The 10,134-nt window shown below is 49.7% G+C and overlaps 1 protein-coding gene across 1 annotated transcript; it reads right to left on the bottom strand.

The window, feature by feature from the left end:
• Positions 1-6,853: 6,853 nt before the first annotated feature.
• LOC109744274 (uncharacterized) lies at positions 6,854-7,288 on the bottom strand. The gene has a single exon (XM_020303376.1). It carries the CDS (start codon positions 7,286-7,288, stop codon positions 6,854-6,856), a length of 435 nt encoding a protein of 144 aa, XP_020158965.1.
• Positions 7,289-10,134: the final 2,846 nt, after the last annotated feature.

The following is a 10,134-nucleotide window of genomic DNA, read 5'->3' as shown; positions in this document are numbered from 1 at the left end:
ACTCCCCCAGGACTGTTGTTAGTTGGAGGCACCCGTTGTTTCGGGCAAGCCATGGATTGATGCTTGTTGGTGGTGGGGGAGTATAAACTTTACCATTCTGTTTGGGAACCACCTATAATGTGTGTAGCATGGAAGATATCGAGATCTCTTGGTTGTTATGTTGACAATGAAAGTATGCCGCTCAAAATATTATTTATCTCTATTTCAAAATCAAGCTCTGGCACCTCTACAAATCCCTGCTTCCTTCTGCGAAGGGCCTATCTATTTACTTATATGTTGAGTCATCATCCTCTTATTAAAAAGCACTAGTTGGAGAGCACTGCTGTCATTTGCATGCATTACTGTTAGTTTACATTGAGTATGACTATGACTAGATCTCTTTTACCATGAATTACAATGTTTAGTCAGTCCTTGATCTTCAGAGGTGCTCTGCATTTATGTTTTGCGGTCTCAGAAAGGGCTAGCGAGATACCATCTTGTTATATCATATTATGATTGTTTTGAGAAAGTGTTGTCATCCGAGATTTATTATTATTGCTTGCTAGTTGATTATGCCATTGATATGAGTAAACATGAGACCTAAATGTTATTGTGAATATGGTTGGTACATAATCTTTGCTGAAAACTTGAATGCTGGCTTTACATATTTACAACAACAAGAGCAAATAGAGTTTGTAAAAGTTTTTCTTTATCACTTTCAGTTTGTCAACTGAATTTCTTGAGGACAAGCAAAGGTTTAAGCTTGGGGGAGTTGATACGTCTCCAACGTATCTACTTTTCCAAACACGTTTGCCCTTGTTTTGGACTCTAACTTGCATGATTTGAATGGAACTAACTTGCATGAATATTTTTGGAATATATAAAAAATACTGGAGAAAGAATCAACACCAGGGGGCCCACACCCTGTCCACGAGGGTGGGGGCGCGCCCACGCCCTGGGGTGTGCCCCCCTACCTCATGGGCCCCCTGAGGCTCCACCAACCTCAACTACAACTCTATATATTCACGCTCGGGGAGAAAAAAACAGAGAGAAGGATTCATCGTGTTTCACGATACGGAGCCGCCGCCAAGCCCTAATCTCTCTCAGGTGGGCTGATCTGGAGTCCGTTCGGGGCTTCGGAGAGGGTAATCCGTCGCCATCGTCATCATCAACCTTCCTCCATCACCAATTTCATGATGCTCACCGCCGTGCGTGAGTAATTCCATCGTAGGCTTGCTGGACGGTGATGGGTTGGATGAGATTTATCATGTAATCGAGTTTGTTTTGTTAGGGTTTGATCCCTAGTATCCATTTTGTTCTGAGATTGATGTTGCTATGACTTTGCTATGCTTAATGCTTGTCAGTAGGGCCCGAGTGCCATGATTTCAGATCTGAACCTATTATCTTTTCATGAATATATGTGAGTTCTTGATCCTATCTTGCAAGTCAATAGTCACCTACTATGTGTTATGATCCGGTAACCCCGAAGTGACAATAATCGGGACCACTCCCGGTGATGACCGTAGTTTGAGGAGTTCATGTATTCACTAAGTGTTCATGCTTTGGTCTGGTACTCTATTAAAAGGAGGCCTTAATATCCCTTAGTTTCCAATAGGACCCCGCTGCCACGGGACGGTAGGACAAAAGATGGCATGCAAGTTCTTTTCCATAAGCACGTATGACTATATTCGGAATACATGCCTACATTACATTGATGAACTGGAGCTAGTTCTGTGTCACCCTATGTTATTACTGTTACATGAGGAATCGCATCCGACATAATTATCCATCATTGATCCAGTGCCTACAAGCTTTTCACATATTGATCTTTGCTTAGTTACTTTTCCGTTGCCACTGTTACAATTACTACAAAACTGCTACTGTTACCTTTGCCACCGTTACCGTTACTTCCATACTACTTTGCTACTAAATACTTTGCTGCAGATATTAAGTTTTCCAGGTGTGGTTGAATTGACAACTCAACTGCTAATACTTGAGAATATTCTTTGGCTCACCTTGTGTGGAATCAATAAATTTGGGTTGAATACTCTACCCTCGAAAACTGTTGCGATCCCCTATACTTGTGGGTTATCAAAGGTCACCCAACTCCTCGGGAAGAAAGGAGCACTCGAGCAATATATCGAGGACTCCAGCACAGAGATGAACGAGAAGCTCGCGAGTGAGTATTTTTTACAGATTGAATTCTACTCGTCTTTGAATTCTTGTAGCTATTGATCTTGTTGTTGCTTCCCTTCTTGGTAGAGTATTGTTCCAACGTGGAGCTGGAAATCGAGAATATTGAGAGGGATCTGGATCCCGCCAGGCTGGTTGTCAGGGACCAGGCGGCTTTGGCCGTGCTTCGCCGGGAAGATCGTCTGGACAATGCCCTGGGGTACATCATCCGCTTGTAGGCCACGATAATCGAGAAGGAGCTGCGGCTGGATGAGATCCTCCAGAATGATCTGGAAGCTTTGATGAATCGCGTGAACGAGATCCATAGTCGAGTGTAGTCCTGGAAGAAGTTCGCAGCCCGCTGCGGAGCAGATGTGGCACTCTCCCTCGTCCGCGGCCACTGCAAGGACGTGAATGAGGAGAAGCTGAAGTCTCTGAAGGGTGCCAACACGAAGAAGCTTCAGTTCAAGAACTTCATGAAGACATTCATCCAGGTGGCCACTCGGATCACAGACGATATCGATTTGGACACCTTCGTCGAGCCAGCCAGCCCGCATCGTGACGAGTGAAAAACTTTCTTCGGTGAATTTGCCCCGAAATGCTGGGTGGTTGCTGTAACTGTAAACTTTAATGATCCTTGGGATCGTCTACTCTGCTTTTGCTTTTAAACGCTCAAACAGATTGAAGTTTTCAATTGGAAGACCGAATCTTTATTTGCTGATTTTTGTTTTTAAACTTAGGTGAAACTAGTCCGTGGCTAAGCCCCTGAGTGTGGAGCATGTCCGCACTCGAAATGTTTTTAACTTAGGCGAAATTGGTTCGTAGCTAAGACCCCGAGTGTGGAGCATGTCCGCACTCGGAATGTTTTTAACTTAGGAAAAAGTGGTTTGCATCTAAGCCCCCCGAATGTGGAGCATGTCCGCACATGGAATGTTTTTAACTTAGGCGAAACTGGTTCACAGCTAAGCTCCCAAGTGTGGAGCATGTCCGCACTCAGAATGTTTTTAACTTAGGTGAAAACTGGTTCGCAGCTAAGCATCAAGTGTATAGCATGTCCGCACACAGAATGTTTTTAACTTAGGCGAGAACTGGTTCGCAGCTAAGCCCCCGAGTGTTGAGCATGTACGCACTTGGAATGTTTTTAACTTAGGCGGAAACTGGTTCACAGCTAAGCCCCTGAGTGTGGAGCATGTCCGCACTCAGAATGTTTTCAACTTAGGCGAAGACTGGTTCGCAGCTAAGCCGATTCACCCGCTGGGGGTATGCGTGTTAGTTTCCGAACGCTGTTAGTCACCGAAGTGAGAACGCAGTACTAGGCCAAATTAGACGATATATAGGAAAATTAATACTTTTATTCATCTAATTTCATTCGGAAAGCTATTACAAGGAAGAATTTTATTCTAGGTGTAAAACTTGCGGAGCAAATCCGCGTTCCAGGCTCTGGGCTCCTCTATATTCTTGCTGAAGTTGTAGAGTCCATAGGCTCCATTATTCAGGACCTTCGATATGGCAAAAGGCCCTTGGCACGGGGGCGCCAGCTTGTGGGGCTTCTGCTGATCCATTCGGAGGACGAGACCATCTACCTGAAAGGCACGCCTTCTGACGTGTTTGTCGTGATAGCTACACAGATCCTGTTGATACAACATTGACCCGATAAGCGCTAGTTCACGCTCTTCCTCAAGGAGGCCGAGGCCACCCTGTCGTGCTTCTTCATCTTTGGCCTCTGTGTACAAATCCATTCGGGGGGGGTGTGAACAAGATCACTCGGCATGACCGCTTCTGACTCGTACCCCATGAAGAATGGAGTGAGATTTGTGATCGATTCAGGGTCGTCCGCAAGTCCCAGAAGACCGATGGTAGATCAGTGACCCAGGCCCTTGCAGCATGCGTCAGGTCACACATAAAGCGTGGTTTCAATCCTTGGAGTATCAATACATTTTCCGCTCTGCTTGGCCATTCGACTGTGGGTGAGCCACAGAGGTGTAATCGGCCCAAGTGCCTTGGGAGTAGCAAAACTCGCGGAATTCGTCTGAGTCAAAGTTGGACCCATTATCCGTGATGATGCTGTGGGGGCCTCCGAATCTAAAGATTATCTCCTTGATGAACTTGATGGCAGTAGGCGAGTCTAGCTTCTGTATTGGCTTTGCTTTGATCCACTTGGTAAACTTATCCACTGCCACCAACAGATGAGTGAGTCTGCTCGCTCTGGTCTAGAGGGGGCTGATCATGTTGATACCCGATACGGCAGACGACCAGGTAAGGGGGATCGTCTTTAGCACGGATGCTGGCTTGTGCGACTGGTTTGCGTAGAGCTAGCACCAGACGCATTGGTTCACTATGTCTTGGGTGGCTTTGTTAGTGCGGGGCCAATAGAAGCTTGCCCGGAATGCCTTGGTGGCTAACGTCTGAGAGGAAGCATGGTGACCGTAGGTTCCCGAGTGAATCTCCTGCAAGATATGTTGCCCTTCTTCTAGCGAAATGCAACACTGAGTGACCCCAGAGGTGCTTTTCTTGTAGTGTTGTTCACCCATAATGGTGAAGGCTTCCATTAGGAGGATGATCTGACGAGCCTCAACCTCATATTCTGGGAGTTCTTTACTGAGCAAGTATGCAATGTATGGTTCGAGCCACTCGGCTGCGGGAATGTCAACTTCAGTCGGATTAGATGGTCCGATTGGCTGCGGGGGCTCCTTCACAAAAGGATCTTCTTTGATAGTCGGGGAGTGCAGGTGCTCCAGGAACACATTCTTTGGGACCGCTTTCCTAGTGGATCCGATCTTGCCTAAGTCATCAGCCGCCTGGTTTTTGAGCTGTGGGATGTGATAAAGCTCAGTCCTTCGAAGTTCTTCTCCAGCTTTCTGACGGTGTTGCAATAGCCTGTCATTGTTGGGCTTCGGATATCCCACTCCTTCATGACTTGAATCACCACTAGGTCCGAGTCGCATAGACCATCAGTCGGCGGATACCAAGGGAGATCGCCAAACGTAGCCCGTAAAGAAGAGCTTCATACTCTGCCTCATTGTTAGTGGAATCAAAGTGAATCTGAAGCACATAGCTGAGTCGGTCGCCTTTGGGGGACACCAACACCACTCCTGATCCGTGGAGCATCTTGGAGCCATCGAAGAACATAGTCCAATGCTCTGGGAGACTCGGGGTGGGCTGCTCCTACTCCATACACCCGGCTAGAAAATCAACTAGGCCTTGCGACTTGATGGCTTTCTTGGCCTCAAACTTGATGTCCAAAGGAAGGAGCTCGATGGACCATTTAGCCAATCAACTCGTGGCGTCTCTGTTGTTCATGATCTCGGACAAAGGGTGTCACTTATCATTGTGACCGAGTGCTCTTGAAAGTAATGAGCCACCTTCTTTGCGGTCAGATAAATCCCGTGTATCAACTTTTGGTAGTGTGGGTACCTTTGTTTGGAGGGGTTCAAAACTTCCAAGATGTAGTAGACCGACCGTTGGAGTTTGAAGGCTTTGCCTTGTTCCTCATGTTCCACAGTGAGCACACTGCTAACAACTTGGCTCGTAGCCGCGATGTATAAGAGCAAAGGCTCTTTGCTGCCCGGAGCAGCAAGCACCGCCTATGTGGAGAGTAGGGCTTTGATTTCCTGGAATGCGGAATATGCTTTAGGTGTCCACTCAAACCTGTCTGATTTCTTCATCAATCGGTAAAGCAGTAGGGTTTTTCCACCGAGTCGTGAGATGAATCTACTCAGGGCTGCCAGATAGCCCGTGAATCTCTAAACTCCGTGTAAACGCTCTCACTATTTCATTTACACTATGGCGCCAATGTTATCAGGGTTGGCATCGATCCCACGTTCAGAAACAAGGAAGCCAAGTAACTTGCCAGCAGGAACCCAGAAAGTGCACTTAGCCGGGTTGAGCTTTATCCCAAAGCGGAAAAGGTTCATGAAGGTCTCGACGTGGTCTGTCAGGAGGTCAGAACCTTTCTAGGACTTGACCATGATGTCATCCATGTAGGCCTCCATGTTTCAACTGATCTGCTTTTGCAAGCATTTCTGAATCATGCGCTTGAACATAGCTCTGACATTTTTCAATCCGAATGGCATCGGGATATAACAAAAACACATGAATGGCTTGATGAACGCAATTTTTATTTCATCAGGGCCATACATTCGGATCTGGTGGCACCCGGAGTACGCATCCAGAAATGATAATCGCTCACACCCAGTAGTAGAATCTACTATATGATCTATGCGGGGTAGAGGAAAATGGTCCTTCGGGCAGGCCCGATTGATGTGCTTGAAGTCAATACACATTTAGAGGGAGTTGTTCTTCTTGGGCACCATGACGACATTGGCAAGCCACTCGAAATGGTACACCCCTTGGATGAACTCGACAGCTAGGAGCTGCGTGATTTCCTCGCTGATCGCCTTGCACTTCTCAGTGGAAGAACGTCGAAGGTGCTCTTCTACATGCTTCATCTTCGAGTCGACTCTGAGTCGATGCCCAGCCAGATCCCTGGGAACACCCGACACGTCAGAAGGCTTCCTTGCGAAAATGTCCCGGTTCTTACGGAGAACCGGATATGCTCGCCTTCCTATTTGCTGTCAAGCATTGAGGAAATGTTGGTCGGGACGACAATTGGTTCTTCCGGGTGAACATGCACCGGCTTCGTCACGCCAGCCGACTAGAAAGCGAATTCCATAGTTGGCTTCTTGGACTTTAGCAGATCATTCTAATCTACTGCCTTCTTGTAATCATCCAGTTCCGCCAACGCCATCTGCTCGTCAGCGATCTGGGAGCCTTTCTGCAGGCACTCTTCAGCTAACTTCCGGTTACCTGTGACGGTTATCATGCCATTCGGCCCTGGCATCTTAAGTTTAAGATACATGTAGCATGGTCTGTCCATGAAACATGCGTAGGTGGGCCTACCTAGGATGGCATGGTAAGCACTCCGAAAGTCTTCCACCTCGAAGGTCGGCCGCTCCTTCCTGAAGTTCTTCTCTCTGCCAAATACGATGCCGAGGGTTATTTGCCTGAGTGATTTAGCCTTCTTCTCGGGGATTGCCCCATGGAACTGCATGCTACTCTGGCTGAGGCGGGACATCGGAATGCCCATTGCCTCCAAAGTGTCAGTGTAGATGATGTTGAACCCGCTGCCGCCGTCCATGAGGACCTTGCGTAGTCAGACCCCTCCTATAGCCTGATAGACCACTAGAGCCTGCCGCTGAGGGGTCGGTATGTGGGCTAGGTGATCTGACTGATCAAAGGTGACGGGCATCTTGCCCCAGTCAAGATATTTTGTGACAGTCGGAACTGCCATATTGACCTCTTGGTTGATAACCTTCAGTCGGCTCTTGCTTTCGACGTCAGCAAAAATCATCAAGACCTTCTCGACGTTGGGGTACCCGGAGGTGCCTTTGTCCCTCTCATCATTATCATCCTCATTCTTGCTCCCTGAGGGGTCCTGATGCATCTCTTTCTTGAGGAGCCGACGCTCCCGAGTGGTACGCTTTGGCAGAATCAGGTTTCCTTCCTCATCTTTCTTCGTGTGGATCTCATAGGGCTGGTTGAGGATGTCACTCTTTGGAGTGACTTTGTTTTTTCCTGCCCATTCCTTCTTTTTCTTCTGGGATTTTCCTTTGCTTTGGCCGGCCAGAGCTGCAGCCTCAGCATTCCTGGCCACCTTGGCCTTCTATTTGTGTTTCTTGCCCTTGTTACCGTCCGACTAGTTTGCATCTCTGCCTCGACTTTTGCTGCATCGCAGTCGGTTGTCCTCCTCGCCATTGGCGTAACGACTTGCTATTCCATCACCCAACTGAGAGTCAGGATTTTAGTCTGGCCAAACTTCAAGGTCAACTCACGCTATCTCGATGCCTTCCTTGAAAGCGCAAATCGCCTGGTGCTCGGTGACATTCTCAAATGTGTTGTGGAGGGTAGTCCACACTACAAAAAAAAGACACATCCGTGACATTTTGGGCCAAACAAATTTTTTTTCTGTCATACATATGACACTTCTATGACGATAATTGTGACAAAACCCAATATCATCATAGATGTGGTGGGCTCCTACTTCTATGACAAAAAATCATGATAGAAAATGGGCTTTTCGTCCTGGGCGGGTCGGAGACGCAGCTGCATGACATTCTTTGGGCCGTCCATGACGGAAAAACCATGGTAGAAGCGAGGGCGAGGAAAATTTTGGGGAGTTCCAGGTTACGGTGGGAGGTCGGGGCCGAGCGATGCGCGTTTCTCTCGTACACGTACGCGCGTGTGTGCGAGGCGTTGGCTCTAACTGAACCCGAGCGAGGCGTTGGGCTCTAACTGAACCCGAGTGATTGCACTGCAAGCTACGCGTTACTGAACCCGAGCGATCGATCGATGGCTGTTAACTGAACCCGATCGAGCGATTCCTTCGCTGTTGCTGCTAACTAAAGCCGATCGATGCTGCCTCTGGATGAACAGTGAGCGTTGCTGGGGGGGTTTGGATGAACAGTTCCCGGTGGGGGTGGAGGAACAGGACCCCGTGGTGTTGCCTCTGGATGAACAGGACCCCGATCGATCGAGCCGGTTGGGGCTGGATGAACAGGACCCCGTGGAGGGCAGGATGAACAGGACCACCCCGTGGAGGGCAGAATGAACAGAAGACGGTGGAGGGCTGGATGAACAGTAGCCCGTGGAGGGGTGGTTGAACAGGAGCCCGTGGAGAGGGCTAGTTGAACAGTAGCGGGTGGAGTAGCGCGTGGTGGAGGCTGGATGAATAGGAGCTCGTGGATGAACAGTCGCAGGTGGAGGCTGGAGGAGGTCGACGGTGGATGAACAGTAGCCCGTGGAGGCGGGAGGGGGTCGACGGTGGAGATGAACAGTGTCCCGTGGAGTCCCGTTTTGCAGTACGCCATACCCCCCCCCCCCCCGATGAATAGGACCCCCATTTCGACCGTAGCGCTCCAACACAAGTCCGTTTCCTCCGTTTTGCGGTACGCGACACCCCTCCCGATTAACAGGACCCCCGTTTCGACGGTAGGAGGTCTGTTTCCTCCGTTTTGCGGTACGCCAGACCCCTCCCGATGAACAGGATCCCATTTCAAACGTGGCCGGTCGAACACAAGGTCGTTTCCTCCGTTCTGCGGTACGCCAGGCCTCGTTTCCATCGGCTGTTCCGTCCAAGCCCTCCCGATGAACACCACGACGCATTCCGTTCCGACCTAGCCGGTTGGCTCCCCATGAACACGACGACGACGCTGTTTCTCCGTTCCGGCCCAGCCATGTACACGAGCCCTGGCCGTACGTATGCACGAGTAGGCGTTCGAGACCCTGCCCGTATGTATGTACGTGGCCGTATTTTCTTTCTTGCACACTGGCCGCTGTACGTACGTGTACATGCTACGTGCGCGCCTCTACTATGACACGTGCGCGCCTCTACATCGACCAGTATGTACGTACACGTTCGCGACCAGAAAGACAATGCTACGTACGCTTCGACCAGGTGGGTCCCGACTGTCAGGCACTTCCTTGCCTGCGAAGATGTAGCTGGTGGGTCCCAGCAGTCAGGGGGCGAATCATTTTTTTTTGCCCGGACGCACTTCCTTGCGTGCGAAGATGTAGCTGGTGGGTCCCAGCAGTCAGGGGGGAATGTTTTTTTCGCGAAATACAGTGGCCCGTCCGATGGGTCCCAGCTGTCACGTGGAGGAATCATTATTTTCCGCGTAATAAGGAGGCACTTCCTTGCTGCGGCCGTGGACCCAGCTGTCAGCCCCTCCACGTACAGTCCACATCCGATGGAAGTCGTTCCTTGACCATGTTGACCACGCCGCGCCGAGAGCACCAGGGCGGTGGACGACAGCGAGGCCTAGGAAGGGGACGACGAGGAGCCAGGGAAGACGCGGCAGTGGAAGCCCGCGCGGAGAGGAGTACGAGGGTTCACTAGTTTGGCTGCGGTGTGAGGCTGCCGTCGGCGCAGGGCCTGGCCAGCGGTGGGAATAGTAGGGGGTGGTGAGGCCTCTGCGGCAGCACAGC

Source organism: Aegilops tauschii, chromosome 2, assembly GCF_002575655.3.
Source record: "Aegilops tauschii subsp. strangulata cultivar AL8/78 chromosome 2, Aet v6.0, whole genome shotgun sequence".
In the NCBI taxonomy this organism is placed as follows: domain Eukaryota; kingdom Viridiplantae; phylum Streptophyta; class Magnoliopsida; order Poales; family Poaceae; genus Aegilops; species Aegilops tauschii.
The sequence above is the reverse complement of the archived record's forward strand: the minus strand, read 5'-3'. Positions and strand labels throughout refer to the sequence as shown.